The sequence below is a fragment of the Chrysemys picta genome, chromosome 12, assembly GCF_011386835.1.
Source record: "Chrysemys picta bellii isolate R12L10 chromosome 12, ASM1138683v2, whole genome shotgun sequence".
NCBI classification, from domain to species: Eukaryota; Metazoa; Chordata; order Testudines; family Emydidae; genus Chrysemys; species Chrysemys picta.
This window is the reverse complement of record NC_088802.1, coordinates 56,904,347-56,925,342: the sequence shown is the minus strand read 5'-3', so window position 1 is coordinate 56,925,342 and position 20,996 is coordinate 56,904,347. Positions and strand designations below refer to the sequence as shown.

At 58.7% G+C, this 20,996-nt stretch overlaps 3 protein-coding genes across 9 annotated transcripts; 2 read left to right on the top strand and 1 right to left on the bottom strand.

Moving 5' to 3' along the window:
- The first annotated feature begins 3,359 nt into the window (after nt 1-3,359).
- On the top strand, nt 3,360-7,147 carry SYNGR2 (synaptogyrin 2). Of its 2 annotated transcripts, none has more exons than XM_065562927.1 (4): nt 3,360-3,515; nt 4,298-4,535; nt 5,170-5,309; nt 5,535-7,147. In XM_065562927.1, the coding sequence occupies exons 1-4, from the start codon at nt 3,414-3,416 to the stop codon at nt 5,727-5,729; spliced, it is 675 nt and encodes a 224-aa protein (XP_065418999.1). In that variant the 5' UTR covers nt 3,360-3,413; the 3' UTR covers nt 5,730-7,147. The 2 variants fall into 2 exon arrangements, with proteins under 2 accessions (XP_065418999.1, XP_065418998.1); XM_065562926.1 differs by lacking the exon at nt 3,360-3,515 and adding an exon at nt 3,766-4,047.
- Nucleotides 7,148-7,603: 456 nt separating this feature from the next.
- TK1 (thymidine kinase 1) lies at nt 7,604-13,720 on the bottom strand. 4 transcript variants are annotated; one of them, XM_024104703.3, is made up of 7 exons: nt 13,581-13,720; nt 11,824-11,855; nt 11,142-11,255; nt 10,637-10,730; nt 10,147-10,236; nt 9,946-10,065; nt 7,604-9,817 (listed from the first exon to the last, which is right to left on the bottom strand). In XM_024104703.3, the coding sequence occupies exons 2-7, from the start codon at nt 11,838-11,840 to the stop codon at nt 9,632-9,634; spliced, it is 621 nt and encodes a 206-aa protein (XP_023960471.1). In that variant the 5' UTR covers nt 11,841-11,855; nt 13,581-13,720; the 3' UTR covers nt 7,604-9,631. The 4 variants fall into 4 exon arrangements, with proteins under 4 accessions (XP_023960471.1, XP_005283101.1, XP_023960472.1 ...); XM_005283044.4 differs by lacking the exon at nt 13,581-13,720 and adding an exon at nt 11,947-12,081; XM_024104704.3 differs by lacking the exon at nt 13,581-13,720 and adding an exon at nt 11,947-12,030 and having other exon boundaries at nt 11,142-11,250.
- A 196-nt stretch (nt 13,721-13,916) lies between these two features.
- Nucleotides 13,917-20,307, top strand: AFMID (arylformamidase). 3 transcript variants are annotated; one of them, XM_024104701.3, is made up of 11 exons: nt 13,917-14,050; nt 14,782-14,872; nt 15,441-15,545; nt 15,670-15,718; nt 15,971-16,056; nt 16,136-16,208; nt 16,607-16,704; nt 17,372-17,450; nt 17,963-18,098; nt 19,372-19,476; nt 19,830-20,307. In XM_024104701.3, the coding sequence occupies exons 1-11, from the start codon at nt 14,021-14,023 to the stop codon at nt 19,857-19,859; spliced, it is 882 nt and encodes a 293-aa protein (XP_023960469.1). In that variant the 5' UTR covers nt 13,917-14,020; the 3' UTR covers nt 19,860-20,307. The 3 variants fall into 3 exon arrangements, with proteins under 3 accessions (XP_023960469.1, XP_023960468.1, XP_023960470.1); XM_024104700.3 differs by having other exon boundaries at nt 17,927-18,098; XM_024104702.3 differs by lacking the exon at nt 17,963-18,098.
- The last annotated feature ends 689 nt before the right edge of the window (nt 20,308-20,996 follow it).

Below are 20,996 nucleotides of genomic sequence, written 5' to 3'. Positions count from 1 at the left end.
TCTCCAGCGCCCAGTCCACACCTCTGGGGCTGTGCAGGTGGCAGTTCTGGCATGTACCCCACGGGGCCCCACCCCGTCTCCCTTGTGATCGGAGAGTGCTTGGGGCCAGTGTGTGTCTCAGACTGTGGGGTGAGCAGGGGAGCTAATCCTGCGGTGTAACCCCAAGACAGACCCATCTCTGCTGAGCCTTCTGTCTGCCCTGCTGCTCCAGCTCCAGGAAGGGAACCAAACTACAGCCGAGCCTGTGGCCATTAGCCTCTGAGAGGCCAGGGGCTGGGAGTCAGGGCGGTAGGGCCAGACCCCAGTGCCTGGGAAGGGGGGGACGGGGGTTGGCCCAGCACCGGGCGTGGGGGTAGGCGGGGAGTGCAGGGCTCCTGTGACCCTCTCTCCCCCCAGCACACTCTGTACAGGGATTGCAGACCCTCCCTGAGACTCTCGTACATCCAGTTCCACTGACTCTTCCAGCGGACGCTGCTGTTGGGCCTGATCCTGGTGTCGGCCTCCTTGGGCTACGTCCTCGCAAGGTGCGCGAGGGCATCCCCAGGCGGCTCCTGGGCAGGGCACTGCTCCGGGGACATCAGTGGGGAGCAGGCAGCGCCCACCTCTTGCCCATCACCACCCCTGCAGCTCTGCTCTCAGACACCACGGACAGGTCCCTTCCTCCAGGGCCTGCAGCCTCTTTGCCAACTACACAGCTGCCTGGCAGGTGGTGGCAGAGGCTGTGTCAACCCACCTGCCCCCCTCAGCCCAGCTCGGCCTACAATATGCCAGGTCCGATGCCTTCTGCTTCCCACGTCTCATCATGCTCAGGTACAGGCCCAGTTTGGGGCCATAAGGACCCGGGCTATAGGGTCGGGTTGAGGTCAGGGCCTGGGTTGGAGGCGACATGGCCCAAGTGCAGTCTAGAGTCAAGGGCAGGAATAGCATCCGCAGCAGGGTCTTGCTGTAGGATCAGGTCGCAGTCGAGGTCGATGAGCCGCACCAGTTTGGAGCCCAGGAGCCCGCTGAAGTAGCGTTCGTGGAAGAGAAGCAGGGCGTCAGGTGTGGAGCCGGGAGCAAGGCCAGGTGTCGGGAGTGTGCAGCAGGGTCTGTTAGCAGCAGCAGCACGCGGCGATCTGCCTAGTTGCACAGACAGCCTCCAGGTGTTTCCTCTAGCCCTTAAATCGCACACCTGGGCCAGTCAAGGCACGCGCTAGGCTCCGTCAGCCATGGCCTCTGTGGGCAGGACATCCAGTGCTGCTCTGCCCCATGACAGTCACGGTCCATGCTCGCTGCTCTGCTGGGGGTGGCGTGGATACAGCAGTCGCTCAGGGACCAGCAGACCAGGCCTGTATTGGTGGGTGGGGACCCCTCTGGGGACATGTAGGCTCCTGTTGTCCCTTAGCTCTGGAAACTGGTGTGCTTTCAGTTGTCCAGAAAGGACACCCCTGCCTCAACCCTGATCCACCCTTCGAACCCCTCGGTCCCAGCCCAGAGCACCCTCCTACACCCCAAACTCCTCATCCCCAGGCTCACCCCAGAGCCCGCACCCCCAGATGGAGCATTCATGGCCCACTATACAATTTCTATTCCCAGATGTGGCCCTCATGCCGAAAAGTTTGCCCACCCCTGACCTAGCCCCCAGGAATTTAACTAGTTATTTTTTTAACCCAGTTACACTTTTGGCCTTCACAGCATCCTCTGGCAACAGTTTCTCCAGGTTGATTGCCTTGTATGGAGAACTTCCTTTTGTTTGTATAAAACCTGCTGTCTATTAATTGTATTGGGTGACGCCTGGTTCTTGTTATGTGAAGGGATAAATAACAGGTCCTTACTCACTTTCTCCTCACCACTCATGATTGTACAGACTCTATTGTATCCCCCTTGGTCGTCTTTTCTGAACTGTACAGTCCCAGTCTTGTTACTCTTGCCTCACAGAGAAGCTGTTCCATGCCCCTCGTCACACCTTTTCCAATGCCAATGTATCTGTTTTGAGATGGGGTGATCAGAACTGTATGCACTATTCAAGCTGTGAGTGTACCAGGGATTTATAAAGTGGGATTATGATGTGTTCAGGTGTATTCGCTATCCCCTTTTCTAACGATTCCCAACATTGTTTGCTTTTTTGACTGCCACTGCACATTGAGCGGATGTTTGCAGAGAATACCTACGATGACTCCAAGATCGCTTTCTTGAGTGGTAACAGCTAATATTGACCCCATCATTTTGTATACATAGTTGGAATGATGTTTTCCAATGCTCATTACTTTACATTTATCAACATTGAATTTCATCTGCCAAGTTGTTACCCAGTCACCCACTTAGGGAGATCCCTTGGTAACTCTTCACAGTCAGCTTTGGACTTAACTATCTTGTGTAATTTTGTATCATCACCAAACTTTGCCACCTCACTGTTTACCCATTTTCTAGATTATTTATGAATAAATTAACAACACTGGTCCTAACACGGATCCGTGGGAGATCCCGCTATTTACCTCTCTCCTCTGTGAAAACTGCCCATTTATTCCTAGCCTTTGTTTCCTAGGTTGTACCCAGTTACTGATCCCTCAGAGGCTCTTCCCTCTTATCCCATGACTGCTCACTTTGCTTAAACGCCTTCAGTGAGGGACCTTGTCAAAGGCTTTCTGAAGTCCAAGTGCCCTATATCCACTGGATCATCTTTGTCCCCATTTGTTGACCCCCTCAAAGAACTGTAATAGCTTGGGGAGGCAGATTTCCCTTTACAAGAGCCATGTTGACTCTTCCCCATCTTGTCCTGTTCACCTATGTGTCGGGTGAGGCTGTTCTTCACTACAGGTGTGTGCGGAGGGCTATGGGGAAGGCACAGGGCTGGGCTGGCCACACACCCGGCAGGATGGGAACATCAACTCCCTCCCTCGTGCTCTGGAAAAAGAAAAATCAGTGACGCTCCAGGAGCGCTCCTGATAGAGCAGCCTGCCCCCACCCCAACTCCTGGTCAGGGCTGGGACTGAAACTCCCCCGGACCCTGTTTTCTCCTAGGGTGACCAGATGTCCTGATTTTATAGGGACAGTCTCGATTTTTGGGTCTTTTTCTTATAGAGGCTCCTATTACACCCCCCCCCCCCCCCGATTTTTCACACTTGCTGTCTGGTCGCCCTATTTTCAGGCCGCACCCCCAGCCCCCGGGCGGCCCCCTGCTCTGCCGGCACCAGCCTCGGGAAGCCCGCGGGCTCCGGCCCGGCCGCTGGGCGGGCGCGAAGCGTGTGACCGCCCCGGGGCCAGGCCGCGGGACACGGGCGGAGCCGCCCCGCCCCGGAGAGGAGCCAGGCCGCGCCCTGCCATGGCCGCAGCCGGGCCGGGCCGGGCCGGGCCCCTCCCTCGGGGCGGGGCCGGGCCGCGGCGGCTCAAGCCGGGCGGGGCTGCGGCGGGCCGGGCCAGGCTGGGCGGGCAGCATGGAGAGCGGCGGCGCCTACGGAGCGGCCAAGGCCGGCGGCACCTTGGACCTGCTGCGCTTCCTGCAGCGGCCGCAGGTCCTGGTGCGGCTGCTGAGCGCGGTGAGCGGGGCCGGGGCCGGGGCCGGAGCAGGGGAAGGGGCCGGCCCGTGTCCCCCGGGCCCTGTCGGGGCGAGGCCGGGCGCGGGCCTGGCGGCCGCAAACCCCCACTGCCGCCGGAGCTTCCTGGTGCTGCGCGTCCGGCCGCGCCGGGGGAAGGGGCCGGGGCCGGGGCCGGCTCGGGGCCGGGGCCTCCCGCTGCGCTCTCGGGGTGGCGGCGCCTGGGGCCCCGCGGCGGCTCCGGGACTGTCCGTTCCTGGCGCCGGTCATGCGGCCATCAGCTGACCGCGCTGGGGCTGGGCGGGGTTCGCGGCTGCGCCCTCCCCCGGCCTGGGGCTGGGTCCCCCGGGACTCCGGGGGGAGCGCGCCCCGTGCCAGCGGCTGCATTTCCCCCGGGGCGAGGCAGGGCCGGCTCACTCCTGGGCTTGTGCCCTGTTTGTTGGGGCGGCAGTGGGGCCAGTGCCCAGGGATCTCCCAGCCCAGCCCCCTCGCTGGGGGGTTCGGGACCCTGCTACCATCACTCCCCTGTCCACAGGTAAAGGTGCAGTGAATCGCCCCGTCACGGCGTGTCTGGGCTGCCCCATTCCAGCACACCGCTCTTGTCTGCGGCCTGTGCATCCCCTCCCCCAGAGGAGGGGGGTGGAGATGGGGCTCTGTCTGCATTGAACGAACTCCCTCCTGCTTTGGAAGGGTGGTTGAGGTGGGGTCCCCCCGTCCCCCCAGCTCTCCATCTGCCCTGTGGTTCCTGAACACTGCCCAAGCTAATGCCAATGCTGCCTCCCCAGGTGTTCTCCCTCATCGTGTTCTCCTGCATCATCGGTGAGGGGTACACCAACCCGCCTGAGACTGCAGAGCTCCACTGCGTCTTCCACCAGAATGAGGACGCCTGCCGCTACGGCATCGGCATCGGCGTCCTCGGCTTCCTGGCCTGTGTCGCCTTCTTCACAATCGATATCTACTTCCCCCAGATCAGCAATGCCACTGACCGTAAATACTTGGTCATGGCAGACTTGGGCTTTTCAGGTAACAGCAGCCATGGGGGTGGGCCTGGCTCTGGTTGGCTGATTCTAAGCCCCCCCCCCCCCCAAGAATGGACCGTTACAATCCCCTAGTCTGACCTCGGGTATAACACAAGCCAGAGAACTGCCCCTGCCGAATGCCTAGAGCAGAGCAGTTAGAAACCCATCCAGCTTTAGGGCCTTCTCTAATGATCAGACACTGGCTGCCCTTGTTCATCTCCTTGCATGATGGTTTCTTTTCAGTGGCCTATGCTGGGCCTGACCAGAAGGGGATGCTCTGATCTCCTGGCACTGTGCCCACCATGCACTGCTCCTGGCTGGGAGAAAGTGCCTGGCAGACATGCACCCAGCTGTGTGATCCTTTTCTGCCAGCTTGCCAAAGCATAGGGGTTATGGGGCTCTACAGCGAGCCCTGCAGGGGCATCAAGCAGCAGTGCTGGGAGACAGTGGAGTCAGTCAGTGACCCTGGCACTAACGGAGCGGAGGCCCTTAGCCAACATGTCTGCGGAACAGGCTGTTGGGCTCAGCCCTCCCTGCCAGCAGCTGGGTGACATGAAGTCATCAGTGTGGGGCAGGAGATGGGATTGCACCCCAGCAAGGCAGCAGGACCCACCGATTGCTCTCTTCCCCCCCACCAGCACTCTGGACTTTCCTGTGGTTCGTTGGCTTTTGCTTCTTGACCAACCAGTGGGCTATGACGCTGCCGAGCGAGGTGCATGTGGGCGCTGACTCGGCCCGAGCTGCCATTGCCTTCAGCTTCTTCTCCATCTTCTCCTGGGTGAGTGGGGCTTTCCCAGCCCGCAGATCTCTTCAGGGCGAACCTCTCTTGGGGTGGGGGCTTTGAGAGACTCGGGGGCCGGAGCCACATCAGCCTGGAACGGGCAGTGTTACTGTGGCTTCCTGCTGCCACTGCCTCCCAGTACCTGGGCCTGCCCAGGAGCAAAAGACGCTTGTAGCCCTCCCGAGGGGACTGGCTTTGCTGACGGCTGCTGTCTCTTTCTAGGGGTTCCTGATCACCTTTGCTCTCCAGAGGTACAGAATGGGAGTGGAGGACTTTACTAACAGCTACACTGACCCCACCCCTGACCCTTCGACCCCCTACTCAATTTACCCCAACGTCACTCATGACAACTACCAGCAGCCGCCCTTCACCCAGCCTGGAGAGACCTCGGAGGGCTACCAGCCCCCTGCGTACTGAGCCCTGTGCCGTCGACCACCACTAAAGTGGCCAGCAGGGATAGCTGCACAAGTGCGATTCTTCTGTGGGGCAGGGGCTGTCTCTTGACTAGGGGTGGGGGTAGGGGATTGGTGGCTGCTTAGTGTGTGAAGGGCACCAGGGTTTTGGAGTTACCATGCCAAAGGAGAGGGAGGTAGCTCCCTGGTTCCTGGCAGAGCCCAGGGCCTGAATGTGGGGAGGAGGCTGTACATGTAACTTGCCCCCAGAGCTGCTTGCTGGCTCTGCCTTCCTGAAAATCAAGTACTCTCTGACTGGGGGCGGGGCTTCCTTCTCGTTCATTTGGGTGACTGCTGAGCGCATCCGTGCACTGGGGACTCCTTCCTATTCAGGAAGGGAATTTTGTCCCTAAGCCTTCACCCTGGCCCCTCCCCAGCTGTGCCAATGGAGTGTGGGCAGTTAGATTCTTTCCCTCACAACAGCACGGAATGACTATTTCCTCTCGTGTGGTTGAGACAGCATGGCGAGATTTAAACACCCCCCAACCCTGCCCATGGCTACATCCGTGTAACTTCAGCTCTAGCCCTGGTGCCTTTACTAACCCTGCTGGCTCGGATTCCCTAAAGTGCCACCACACTTTTGTATCCGGTGTCTTAATCCCCAGCTGCCACTTTGCTCGGTGGGGTTCAGTGCCTGGGCCAGCAGTTCCTTGTGACTGCACCTGCAGTTCTGCTTCTGTGCTGGGTACGGGGGGTTCCTGGGCTGCCTTCCATTTCTGCTGCTGGGTGAGCTTGGTGCCAAAGTGCAGGACTAAACTTTTTGTAACCTGACTTGTATATAAAGCTTTTGAGTTCCCCAGCGATGTGAGGGGCTGTGCCTTGCCCCTCCCCCAGCAATCTAAAGGGGATTCCGTTTAGAGGAGGGGAGGGTCTGATCTTTGGGTACCACCTGCAACGATGAGGTTGATCAGCTCTTTAACCGCTGCTGAAACAGCTTCCTAGAATGACTTTGCTGTGGGGCCTGAGCAAGGAGGGGGAAGCTGAGCAGCACAGTTTTATTTCACCACTACACCTTTCTGCTCACCCCAGGCTGGTCTGGCAGAAGCTCCTCTGCTCAGAGCACAGCCTGGTGGGGTCTGCTCAAAGCCACCTGGCAGCTAGCTCTCCAAGGGAGGGCCAGGCTTCAGCCTGCTCTTGCCCCTGAAGCAGCAATGCAGGGATTGGCGGGATGGAGCTGTTCTTCCTTGTGTACACACCCTGTCTTGCTTTGGCTGGTGTGTAAATAGTCTCAGGTTGTTGCTTCCCAAGTGCACCTGTTCTGGGAAGCTGTTTCTGATCACCACACTGGGTAGGTGAGTTGCAGCCCCAGCTGCCACCCACAACTGAATGTTTTAAATGCTCATTTATCACAGTGGGAAGATGGAATAAAGTCTTTTTCACTTACGGCTGCTGACTTTCTGGGGCTGGGGAGCACTAAGGGGCAGGGGTAATAGGGGCTTTCCCTCTGCTGGGGAGAGGCCTCAGCTCACCCTTTGCCCATCCAGGATGTTTCTGCCTAAGAAGGGGGAGGGTTTCCTCCCACCCCAGGGTAGGATAGGAAATGCAGCTCCCCCCACACACACACTCTGCCTAGAGCAAGTCACTGTCCAGAAAAGCCAAGAAATGCATAATCATTACACAGGCCTATTTTTAGCACCACTCAAGTGCCTCCCCTCCTGCTCCTGCAGGGGTAGTGGAGTTTAAGAGCCTTTACGCAAGCAGGCAGTTCCCCTACAGAAGCCACATGACAGAGCTTCCAGCACCTGCCCCTGTCAGCAGGGGATGAGTACAGCTGCCCCCAGAAGCCGGAGAAGAGGCCTCAACAAGGGCACTGTGAATGTGGCATTAATACACATTACACTGAGTTGCATTAAATTTAATTTAAAACTCACCCCTGCACTTACAGACGCACTGAAACATTAGGCAGCTGCCCACCCCAAGGGCTGAGCCCCCCTGCAAGGCGAATGCTGCAGCCTTCAGAACATTAAACCTCCCCCTTTTAGTAAGCAGCTCTAGAACCAAGCAGGAATTCTTCAGTCACAGCTTGTAGAATCTCCCCCCCAAGCAGCAATAGAGGCATTTAAAATTAGCAGCAGCCCTACTACACCTGGCAGGTGAGCTTAATACAGGTGGTCAAGCTTGCTGCTTCCAGGCCACATTGGGGTTAGGATCAATGCAGCTGCTCTAAGGGGTGGGGGAAATGGGACTGAGGAGAACTTCCTGGTGCAGGCCAATGGTTAACAGAGGGCCTTCTGTCACAAAACAGCAAGCCTGGGCTGCAGGAAAGGAGGTTAGAGCAGCTGGCTCATTCTCCAAGGAAGGGAAGGGCTGGGCTGGGCAGGCCTCGCCCTTATCAAAATGCTACATCCACCTTAGGGAAAGGGCTTTGGCCAACAAGCTGTTACGGCAGTTAGGAAACAGCCAGGAATGATCCCAGGCCTTATAGAGAAAGGTGAAGAGAAGATTTGCAAAGGACACAGGAAGAAATTTAAGTCAAAGTGGAGATCATCTGCCTGTTACCTTCTAGAGACCCTCACTGAAACATCTGGCTCTTAGGACAGCACAGGGACATCCCTCGGGGAGATTAAAATAGTGCTCAGTAGAGGTAGCTTTCAGATTTACTACACAATAAGGGGTGGGGCACTCACCAGCAACGCTACTCAAACCCCTGCCTGCACTAATCTACTAGATACACAGCACATCCTTTCGATCGGGACACAGGGCTTTTAGACCCACTGTCTGCAAACTCCTCTTAGGCAAGTAAGCAGCTGTGCACAGTGGTATTAGCAGAACTAGACTCCACTGAAGCAGATGCTGCCCTTTAACATCAGCCCCAGCTCCACCTCACCTCAGGAGAGCATTGTTGTCAGCTTGTCTGTGTTCAGAGCTTAGTCACCCTCCAGCCAGGGGGTCCATTCTCCACCCTCATTAGGGTAGATGCAGGGAGGAGCAGAGCCTCACTCTGAGTTAGGACAGCTGAAACTAAAAACAGAACCCCCACCTAACCCTCCAAATCAACACATCAAGGCCACCTCCACTGCTGGTAACAGTAAAAACCCATGGAATGGAACTGCCCTGATTTAGAGCAACTCAGTCACTTAGCACTATAATTGGAGAAACCATCTTAAATTGGACAGCCACTGAAGTGCAACGGGGGAGGGGAGAACTAATTACAGCTGCCTGCCAGAGAGGGGGGTGGAGGCAGCTGCACATAAGCATTGTTAAAGGAGAAACGGATATTCGGGAGGGAAGATAATGGCTGTGGTACAGTGATAGCAGAAGACACGACACTAATAATAGGGATGGGAGGACTGAGGCCCTTTACCTTAGAATGGAGTAAGAGGCAATATAATGAAGGGGCTAAAGCAACGAGGTTCTCCTGTCTCAGTGCCACCTAGGGACAGGCCATCCCCAGGCAGCAAGTCAGACCCATGAGCTGGTTAGGAACAGGCAAGGTCCTTAAGAACACAAGCAGAAGCCAGCAACAGTGTCAGGGAGGGAGGTCAAAAGCGCTAGAGAGGGGTTACCGTGAGTTGGGAGGAATTCACTACTCAGAAGCCTGGACAGATGGGTGTATTGGGAAGTCCCATACCCAGGGACAAGGGTCTGTTGCGGTGTGGCTGCCTCAGTAAGTGCCTCCAATTTCTTGCCCACATCCCATGGCGGAGGACTTTCCCCTTGGTTGCTTGCCTGACTCCTGTTTGTCATTGTTCTCCCCTTTTGTCCCTTCTAGGTGGAGGCTTGCCTGGTTCTTTGTAGCTCAGCACACACAAGCAGCGGTTAGGTTTGGCAGGTAGCTTTGGGAGGCCATGAGACAGCTCCAGGCTGAACAGAGGGGAAAGCCAGCTTTAAAGAAGCCCCAAAATTGTAGTCTCTTGCCTCCCCTGCTCAGTTTGCTGTGCTCCACGGCATCTGTCGCGAAGCCAGGACCTTTCGGGAGGCTGGAATATCCACCTGTTTGGCCCCCACAGGCAGGTTCTCTTTGTTTTCTGGCCCAGCCTGCTGAGGTCGCTTCCTGAAGTAGCAGACACGGCAGACAGAGTGATACTTGTCTGACCCTCCAATGACTTCAACCTGATAGGAGAGAGTCGGTTAGAAGGGGATGCTCCTTCCTCCTGTATAAACACACCATGGGCAGGTCATGTCACCTCACAGGTGCCTTCAAGGCCTGTTAGAGTGGTCTTTGTTCTCTAGAATCTTACCTCCCTCTCAGAGCCCAGCCTCTTCGTGTATGAAGCCTCCCGGTAACACTCCATGCATACAGCATTCAGCTTCACTACACTCTCTGCCAAGGGGACCAGGTTCAGGATGCTCCCAAATGCCTGCAGCAAAAAGAGAGGCTATTTGGTACAGAGATAAGAACTCAGAAGGATCCAGTTACCCACTGCTGAAAGAGAAATTACCTTCCTCTGGAAGGTCCCATCGAGGGCAGCAACGATTACCGTCTTCCCTGCATTGGCCATTGCCTCGCAGAACTCCACAATGTCTGGGAACTAGACAGGCATAAAGAGGACAGCTTCAGCGAGGAGAGTGCAGAGGAAGGAGTTTGGGCAGCTTCAAGTGAATTCAGAAGTGTCCCCACAACAGCAGGGCAGGGCACCAGCTAGGACGCTACAGCAACTTTACTTGAGCAAAGGGGGCAAGGAGCGTCTTCAGACTAAACATGGTAGGTTTAGCTGCCCACAGGACCCGTACCAAGGCTATGAGGAGGGATGGCACTAGAGCACACAAATGTGGCTGGACAAGAACTCTGCACAAGACCATTTTACCAGTTTACACAGTGGGTCTAAAATTCTTCTCTGCACTCCCCATCTTACATAGCACAGGGCCCCTTCAAGGCAAGATGCTGGTTATTGGACAGGAGACAGCAGCAGACAAGCACTGAGAACTTACAAACTGGCCTTCGTCAATACCAATCACAGCTGAACCAAGCGCCTCCTGGTGCACGTCTCGGAGATAACAGGCTGAAAGAGCCTCCATGGTATTCCTGCAAGGAAGGGTCAGCACAGGAGTGAGTGCCTGGTCAACCATATAGGAGGGAGCTATTAAAAACAAGGGCTCAAGCACAGGTAACAGCTGTTTTGAGACAGGTCATCGTTCCTGGGCTAAAAGCTGTGCCACATAGACATGGTGCAGTTGCCAACCAGCTAGTTGCAAAAAGAGTTCCCATAGCACAGCTAAACAGCAGCTAGCCGAAAGCAGCGTTCTGTGGAGGGGCACAGGGCTGCAGTCATGCCTAAACACACCACCGAAGGCAGGGCCAATGGACTGTACAGAACAAAGGAGACAACTTCAAGCTTGCAAGCCAAGTTCCCTTATTAGAAGCAAACAGTCAAGCTGCAACAGGCAGAGGATTATCCTCCCTGCTAATGGGGGGAAATCCATGGCAGCAGCTCACCTGTCATGCGTGGAGACCCCATTGGCGCAGTAACGAGTGTCCTTGGCGTACTTGATCACGAGGCATTTGTACTGTGCAATCTGGAACCTGCGGACCCGGCGCATGAGTTCTGTGCTACAAGAGAGTCACAATCAACCACAACCTGCAGAGGGGCGGGCACCCGGCGGGAATGGACATTACCCCAAGGATAGGCCTAGCACACCCAACCAGACACCAGTGGCCTCCCCGGGGAGCAGCCCTGCGGCCCATGATGCTGTCAGCTACCCGGGAACACAACAGCCCTGTCTCCCCCAGCCAGGGGGCTGGTCTACTAGTCACCGACTCCCCGCAAACCCGGAGCAGCAGCCGAGCCCCACTCGCTCCCCTTGTGCCCGGGGAGCCCACAGGCTGAGCCCCAGGGGAGGCAGCTCGGTGCCAGAGGTTTAAAGGCCCGTCTGGCCGGGCTGCAGGGTCCCCCAGGGGCCCGCCCCATGGCCACAGAGGCGGGGGGGGATCGGTAGCTGCGCCCCGAGAGCCGGGCCTCGTTCAAGGGAGCGGGGCTGGGGCAGCAGCCCCCCGCCTAACGGGGACCGCTCCGGGGCCCCCGGGCCGCATGCGGATCCCTGGTGTGAGGGGACCCCCAGCCCCCCGGCGAGAGCCCCCCCCCCAACCCCCCGGCGAGAGCCCCCCCAAACCCCGGTACCTTTTCCCGGAGAACATGGGCCCGAAAATCACCTGCGGAGACAGGAAACACGGGGTGAGACCCAGGCAGGGGCACCCCACAGCGCGCCCCCGCCCCGGCGCGCGCCCGCCCCCGCGCCCCCACCTGGATCTGGCCGCGCGCCTTGGCGGGCGAGCCGGGCTGCACCCCGGGCACGTTGAGGCAGCTCATCCCGCCGGCTCCCAGTGAATGAACCGGCGCGCGCCCTCCGCTCCCTTAAACCCCGCCGGCACTGACCAATCCGGACAGGCCCCGCCCTTCCCGCTCCCCTCGGCGACCAATGAGAAACCAGGGCGGGAAATTTCACCCAAGCACCCAGATGCAGCCTGTCCCGGTGCATGATGGGAAAGGGATGGTACCCCCCCACAACCCCCCCCCCCTCACGGAGTAGTTCTCGGCGTCCTCACGCGCCCCCGACGGTGGGTGGTGCCCCGGTCCCCCCAGGATCCCAGCCTAGCCCCCCCCCCCCGTGCCCTCCAGGATCCCAGCCTAGCCCCCCCCCCGTGCCCCCCAGGATCTCAGGCTCGCCCCCCCGTGCCCCCCAGGATCCCAGCCTCGGATTCCCCGGTCCCCCCAGGATCCCAGCCTAGCCCCCCCCCGTGCCCCCCAGAATCCCAGCCTAGCCCCCCCCCCGTGCCCTCCAGGATCCCAGCCTAGCCCCCCCGTGCCCCCCAGGATCCCAGCCTAGCCCCCCCCCGTGCCCTCCAGGATCCCAGCCTAGCCCCCCCGTGCCCCCCAGGATCCCAGCCTCGGACCCCCCCGTGCCCCCCAGGATCCCAGCCTAGCCCCCCCCCCGTGCCCCCCAGAATCCCAGCCTAGCCCCCCCCCGTGCCCCCCAGAATCCCAGCCTAGCCCCCCCCCGTGCCCTCCAGGATCTCAGGCTCGCCCCCCCGTGCCCCCCAGGATCCCAGCCTAGCCCCCCCCCCGTGCCCTCCAGGATCCCAGCCTAGCCCCCCCGTGCCCCCCAGGATCCCAGCCTCGGACCCCCCCGTGCCCCCCAGGATCCCAGCCTAGCCCCCCCCCCGTGCCCTCCAGGATCTCAGGCTCGCCCCCGTGCCCCCCAGGATCCCAGCCTCGGACCCCCCGTGCCCCCCAGGATCCCAGCCTCGGACCCCTCCGGTCCCCCCAGGATCCCAGCCTAGCCCCCCCCCGTGCCCCCCAGGATCCCAGCCTCGGACCCCTCCGGTCCCCCCAGGATCCCAGCCTAGCCCTCCCCGTGCCCCCCCAGGATCCCAGCCTCGGATCCCCCGGTCCCCCCAGGATCCCAGGCTCTCCCTCCCGCCCCCCAGGATCCCAGCCTCAGACCTCCCCCCGTGCCCCCCAGGATCCCAGCCTCGGACCTACCCCCGTGCCTCCCAGGATCCCAGCCTCGGACCCCCCGATCCCCCCAGGATCCCAGCCTCGCCCCCCCCCCGCCCCCCAGGATCCCAGCCTCGCCCCTCCCCGGTTCCCCCAGGGTCCCAGGCTCGCCTCCCCCGCCCCCCCGGATCCCAGCCTCGGACCTACCCCCCCGCCCCCCAGGATCCCAGCCTCGCCCCCCGCCCCCGGTTCCCCCAGGGTCCCAGGTCCTGAGAAGCTCTGTTCCCGGCGGAGCCTCGCAAGCCAGACTCGCGATACCTGTCACCGGGGGTGGACGGAAAAGAGCCGGGAAGAGCCCGTGTGTGTGACCTGCCCCGAGTCCCCGCAAGGCGCAGGAGGGGAGGGCGGGGTGCAGGGATGGGGGCGGGGTTGATACAAACCAAGTAGAAGGAACAAGGTCTTTGTTATCTGGACGCTTAGCCGCTCTCGGGGCAGGGGCTGTCTACACTGGGGAGCTGCCCAAAGGGGTCAGGGCTGGGCCAGTCCCGTGTCCGACAGCAGATGCAGGAGCAGGTCCAGGGAACACGGAGGACAACGATGGAATAACCTGTCCACGGGGAAGTTTCTTCCTGCCCCGTCTGCTCCGCTGTCTCCGAGCTGGGGACCGGGGGAAGCAGGGGGCAGGGCTGGCATCTGCGGAACTCGTGTTTCGGTGGGTCCCGCGGCACTTTCCTGAGCTTGCTACCGGCTGGGGGGGGAGTGTCCCACAATCCCTCCGCCCCCAGAACAGCCAGTGGGGACCAGGCCAGCCCCGGCACGCATTGGTTTGCGCTGGTCACATGCAGAGACAGCCCCTGTGCGGGTCGCAGTGAGCCTGGACATGGGGACGTGGCGAGACATGACAAAGGAGGTAAGGGGAGAGGGGACTACAAGGGGGTGGCGGGAGGCTGCGGACTAGAGTATCCTGGAGGAGGAGGGGTAAGTAAGAGCGACTTTGTCTTTGTGACTCCTTGTCGGACAAGGCTTGTCCCTCTACCCTTTGTGACTCCTTGTCGGACAAGGCTTGTCCCTCTACGCTCAGGACATGGAGATCAAAGTCCAGGGAGCCTCATTTGGAACAGCTCAGTTCTTATCTTTGGGACTGAAACCACTGGTGGGGTATAACCTTCTCCTCCCAGCTTTGCCAGTGCCCGTCAGTCCCAGCCTGCAACTCCCTGGTCCCTGTTATTCCAGCCCTAGGCTGCCTCTCTCTCTCTCCCCTCTTCCGATGTCTCTCAATCCCAACCCATTGTCCCCCTGCCATTCCAGCCCTGGGCTCCCCTCACACATAGAGCTCTACCAATGCCCCTCAATTGCGACCCACAGTCCTCTGCTATTCTAGCGTCAACACTGGTTTAAGTATCGGGGGGTACTGCTTTAAGACTCACATCCCACAACATCAATAGCTGGAGATTGTTAATGCTGGGAGCCACGTACACATTCTGTTTGCCTTTTCTCTGGGTGGATCCTGCTCGGTCCCTCTCTCCGGTCCCAGAAACACCAGCTTTGTAGGACCAGAAACTCATCTGAAGGCAAGAAGATAAAAATCTAGCTGTGCTGGCCCCATTGTGTGTGTCTGGATTTGTGGTGTGTTCCCTGCAGGAGCTAGAGAAGCAGTATGCCCCGAGCCGGTGGTCTCACCGCATGGACAAGGAGGTTGTGATAGAGGCCCATGTCAGGGCGGTGACTGAAGGTAAAGGGCCAGCAGGTTTTGCCAGGGGATAAGCTTCCCACAGAGCAAAGGGTGGAGAAATGGATGCAGATGTGACACATACTGTGCAGAGAGTAGCGTATAGCACTGCTGAGAGCTGGGGGGCGCTGGCAGGTTACTAGGTGAGCGTCCAGACCCAGACTTCGCCCTGTGCTCTGCCTGCTCTGTTCTATTTGTTGATGATGCTTGTGCTTGGATTCTGTGCAACACAAATCCAAAGACAGCCCCAACCCCAAAGAGTTGGCAGAGAAGAGAAAGAGACCCCCATGGCAGGACCCACTAATCACCCAAACAGGATGACTTGGGGCCTTTGTTTGTAAATTACCAACTCCCTTGTGGGCCCCACAGAAGCAGGTGGGGAATTTAAGGGGGTTTGGACTGCAGGGTGGTGGCTTGGCAAAGGGGGATGCAGTGCCGGAGAGCTGACCAGAAACAGACAGGCTCCCAGGTCAGAGCTGAGTCTGGGAGCCAGGGAGAGGTGAGGGGGCTGCTTGCCTGCTGCACCATGGAGCAGCCAGTGTATGTGGTTTGTCCTTCATTTCTCTCACAGGCACCCGGAGGGCCCAGGCCACCATGCAGACCCTGCTGCATGTCCCTTATGGGGGCAATGATGGGGAGAAACTGGACATTTACTTACCCAGAGATCCCTCTGGAGGTAAATGGGGAGAGGCGGGGGAGTGGGAAGAAAGAAAGAGGAGCTGGGAGAACAGGGAGTGGGGAAGGGGAGGGAACATGCAGCGCGCCTTGCCTGCCAGGTTACCCTTTGTTGTTCCTTGCAGCCTTCCCACTCGTCCTGTACATCCACGGTGGATACTGGCAGTTTTTAAGGTGAGGCAAGTCCTTTTCAGGGAGTTATTTGTGGGCGGGGGGACCTGTGTGAGGGGCTCAGCCTTAGCCCCAGAACTTCCTCCTCAGGTGTAAAAAGAGTTGAAGCTAGGCCTGTCCTGGGTGCTGCAGGTCCAACAGGCAGATAATCGCCGCCCGTGGAGCATCCCTGTGGCTGGCCCTGTCTCGGGGGGATCTGCTCGGCTACATTCCAAGCAGCTGAGCATGTGACTCACCAGTATTTCTCTTCTCCAGTAAGGAGGTGTCGGGCTTTATAGCGCCCCCTCTGGTGACACAGGGCATTGCGGTGGTGGCGGTTGGCTATGATGTGGCTCCGAAAGGTAAGCGGTGTCAGAAGTGGGAGCAGCATCTCCTCTCCTTGGCCCTGTGGGCCCTCCTCATTTTGTGCTCTCTGCCTAGGCCACCTGGATGTGATGGTGGCGCAGGTGCGGCGCAGCGTGGCCTTCATTGTGCAGCAGTATTCAAAGATCAGGTAGGGCAGCGAATAGCTCTTGGGCACTCGTTCTGTTGTCCCTGCCAACCTGCAGGGCCCACGGCAGGAGGAGGCCACGTCAAGGCAGATCACGCTGAAGGCATTTCACACAGCATTTGGGAACTGTGGTAGTGAGTACGTGTGGATGGACCCTGAGGAGTAGGAGTCTGGAGACACGCACTACTGTACCCTCCTCTCGGTGGGGTGGGGGACTGGAGCAGATGAGAACTAATCCGGCTCTTCTGACCCCACTGCTAGGAATGCTGCCACCTTCATACTCGGACTCTGTCCATTCCAGACTCCTCCATTCCAAAGGGGAGCCCCACAGCTGGGTGTGCAGACCCCAGTCCCCTACCTCCCTGCTCACAGCTCCTTCTGTCTACCCTCGCCCTGTCTAGCGGAGTTTACCTGTGTGGACACTCAGCAGGGGCTCACCTGGCAGCCATGGTTCTCTCAACTGACTGGGAGGAGTACGGAGTGACACCAGACATAAAAGGTAGCGCCTGGTTTCCCCAGGGACCCTCACCACCCTTCCCCTGTGCTCCATGCCCCATAAAGCAGGGTTTGTTCATTTGATTGGCTCATTGAATCATGATGCATTACACCCCTTTCCACTCCAGCCCCGTGGCTCTGTTCTGCTGAGAGGTGAAGAGAGCAGAGTGTTGCCGTGTTCCAAAGCGGCATATAATGCAATGGACTCTGCCTGGCAACCTCCTTTGCCCAGGTCTGTAGTGTGGTAGCACCGAGTGCCCAGGGCCCCATAGTACCAGGCACTGTACGAACATGTAATCGATTGTCTCTGCCCCAAGAATCTTTCTGTTTATGTGTGAGACTGGAGACCACATGGGGATACAACGAACAGACAGTGGGAGCATGAGGGAACCACAGTGTGTCTCTGTCTCTAAGCTCCCAGGTGCCATCTCTCCCTCCAGGTCTGAGTGTGCAGTGTCCTCCAGAGCATGCTTACTGGCGCGGCCCTGCCGTGGCCTTCCGGGGTAGGTGTCTCACCCTGCCCTGAGCAGTGACCTGGGAAAACTGCGGTGAGGTACAGGCCAGAGAGGAAATTTCCCCTACGCTGGGGAATGGGGCAGGCTGCTGTGAGCCGTAGGGTCCCACAAGCCAGGGGAGGCCCTCACACAGATTAGGGTGTTTTTATTTTCCAGGAGCTTTTCTAGTGAGTGGAGTCTACGACCTCGAACCCATCATGCACACCTCCGTGAACAACCTCCTCCATATGAGCCGGTGAGCGCCCTGGGGTCCAGAGCCAACACGCCCTTCAGTGAGACAGCCATGGAACTCACGATCAGGAACACACAGGCAGCTTGCCCCTGCCTGCATGGCCTCTTGTCCCTGTACCCCCTGCCCATGTGTGTGCACCATATCATGCATTCCCCTGCTCCAGCCCGCACGCACACACTCTGCCAATACAGCCTGCACCCGCCCCCTTCTAACACGCGGGCAGTACACTGCAGTCCGTGGACACAAACCTGGGTACGTGCGCACTCCTTGTATGCACAGGCTGTGCACACCCTGCTCCCGCCTACACACTCTGGGTGTGCATACTCAGCCCCTTCCCAGGCACACACAGGCAGTACAGGTATGCGGTGTGCAGTGTGAACATGAGGACTGGCTTCCCCTGTGCCCAGAGGAAAGTTCTTCCCCACCATAGCGGGGTGACAGGCTGTGCTTGCTTTCCCAGCCCTGCTCCTCCCCTGCAGGTCTGACTGCTCTGCAGTGACACTGTCTCTACCCAGGGAGGTCGCCTGGAGGAACAGCCCCATCCTAGGCGTGACAGCAGCGACACCTGCCAGGAAGGCCTGTGAGGTGCTGATCGCTGTGGCCCAACACGACTCGCCAGAATTCCACAGACAATCCCAAGAGTATTTCCAGGTGCTGCTCCCAGCAGCCCCATCGTCTTTACTGTTTCACGCCCGCGTGTGTGCATCTGCGTGCGTGCGAAGGGAAGTCAGCAGCAGGACCCCAGCCCAACTCACTAGGCTCTTTCCACCCTTGCTTGCAGGTGTCCCAGGATATTAGAGACATAAGGAGTGAGATAATATCTTTCATGGGACCAGCTTCTGTTGGTGAGGTAGACCAGACCTGAAGCAGAGCTCTGTGCAGCTCAGATGCTTGTCTCTCTCCCCAGCAGGAGGTGGTCCCATCAAAGATTTTACCTCACCCACCTTGTTTCTCTTTGCACCCTTGCTACATGGCACCCAGCTGGAAACCTCTCTGGGGTCTCCTGTCCCCAAGGAGCTGGGGCTTTGGCTGTGCCCTGACTGGTCACTTTCTGCACCCCTAGATTTTCCCTACCGGTCTGTGCAATGGTGTGGAGAAGCGCTGGCTGCTAGGGCAGGGTGGGTTTAGCAAGGTACTGTGGACACAAGTAGTTGGACTGGCCCTGCCTGAGCGGGAGTCCGTGAGGTAACCACTAATTGGCGGCAGGTTCAAGCCAGGGGTTCCCGAATACAGGGAGAAGGCCTCTAGCCAGGGCTGAAGGTAGCCTAGGCGGAGCTACCCAGGGGCAGCCAGAGCAGGAGGGGATTTGTTCAGCTCAGAGAGCTGTGCTGGCCCCCAGGGGCATTTGCTTTCCACCCCTTCCTTCAGTGGGGGTGACTGCCTGGAAGAGGTGCACTTTGCAGGCTGTCCCACTTCAGGCCTGGCTTTCCTTCCAGCTTATAAGCTAAGCAGGTTATGGTGGGGCCAGAGCTTGGATGGGAGACTGCAAGAGCTGGACCAGACAGCAAAGAGCAAGGAACCTGATCCTGGAGGGTGGTGGGATGCTCTGTGCTGCCATTTGCCTCTTGGCAGAACGGCCCAGAATGACTCTCATGCAGCAGGGGGACCCGTTGCTTAGTGCTGCCTGGCCCCCCTCAGCCTCCCATCCAAGCGATGACTCAGAGGGGCTCACGGGGGATCCAGCACAGAGGCGAACTCCCCAGGGGGTTGGTGTTGTGGGGGACATGGGGCTAGTTTCTGTGATGGGCCTGTTTGCTCAGGGAGAGGATGCCCCACTCCCTGCTGCTGGCATTTGCTCCAGTTGGGAGCTCTTGGGGCAGGGCTGCTGCTGCTTCCTCCCATCTCCCTCACCCTGGTGCCTGGCTCCTGTGTGGAGGAGCAGCCACCTCCTCTCTGAAGTGCTTGGTCTTTCTCTTCCCTCCAGGCCTTGCGCTCAGCTGGCTGGAGAGTCTCCCGGCTGGACATTGCTGACACGGATCACTTTGACGTCATTGAGAAGTTATCCCAGGGGGGCTATATCCTGACTCAGGTAAGAGGGTAGGTGGGCTCCCTGTGGGCACTAGGGCACCAGAGCTCTTGTGGGCTTGGCTCGGGGTTGGAGACCACCAGCCAAGATCAGCTTGGCCAGGGGGAGGCTGCCTCCTAGAGCTAGTGCCACCTGGCGATTCCGATACTGGTCTGTGCCTCAGCTGTGTCCGAGCCTGGTGCTGGGGCAGGGCTCTGCTCATTAGCAAAGCTGGCCAGTGTGTGGTCACCACTCGACAAAGAGCAAGGGATGGGGGGAAGCTGAGCGACTCCTTTCTCCTGCTCACAGACACCCGCTGCAGCGAGCAAGGCCCAGCCGCCTGTTGTTTACGGGATTCTTGTTCCTTAACATTTCAGGTGATTTTGAACATGATTTCAAGAGCTTGATTTGAAAGTGAGGGGAGCAAAATGGAGGCTGCAAACCACAGTCCCACTGACAGTCAGTCACTGCCTGGTCCCCGTCTGACTGGGGCAAGACTAGCACCTCCCTTGTGCAGCCCTGTCAGAAGTGCCCCGGCTGCTTGGGACAGACAGTTGCCTTTTCTGCCCCTCCCTGTCTATCTAGTTCCAGTTCTGTGCAATCCCTGATGCTGCCTGGAACAGGGAAGGGCCAACTCTAGTGGGGCCTATTAGAATATTCCCAATGGTGCCAGTGGTTCTTGTGCCCGGTGTGCTGGGCACATCACCCTTGTCACGCAGGCTGATGCCTGGCTGCAGCGTATGGCCAGACAGTCCGGTGGGGCTCTCCCTGGCTGTCTGGCTCCACTGTGGGTTTGCCCCTCACAGTTTCCCTGGAACTGGTTCTTGTGAATATTAAATAAAATCTGAACATAAATAACAGCTGCTGCTTTCCTATAAACCTCTCTCCTGGGGAAATGGCCTTGTCATAAATCCATGAGCGCAGGCAAGACACTATTACAGTATAAATCAACTGCTCCATCTCCTCCAGAACCACAGAGCTCTAGCGGCGGAGCGAAGAGATTTCCCATTGCTGGCAGTAGTGGCAGAACCCGTACCCAGCACTCTGCAGGGGGCCTAGCCGTTAGGTAACTGCCCACAGAGCACCAGGTCAAGTCCCTTCTCTGCTGCTGCAGGACAGCAAAGGGGACTTAAAGCTGCACTAAAGTGGCCACTGGGGATTTCCTTGGCGTATGGCAAGGCCTCAGCGGTACAAGGCTGGTATAGCAGACGGTGTCACCTGCTTCTCCTCTCTCCCCCCCCCCGCTGCATAGGATATGGGAGGGGTGTGGCTGGCATGTGCTGTGCTCCGGTGATCACCTGGTATAGGCAACCATGGGGCTGCTCTAACTTGCTCCAGGGCCCAAACCAGCTCCTGTTGCTTCCTGGTGGAAAGGTGAATAATGTTACCTTTGCCCCCTCTCTTCTCAGGTGAGCTGAGTGAAGCCTCGATGCGTGTAGGACTCTAGTTCACAGTAGATTAGAGCCTGCTCTGGTCAGCGGGGGGGTACTGGGGCCCCGCCGCCCCAGATCTGGCTATTTTGTTTGGTTTATGCCCCACCTACA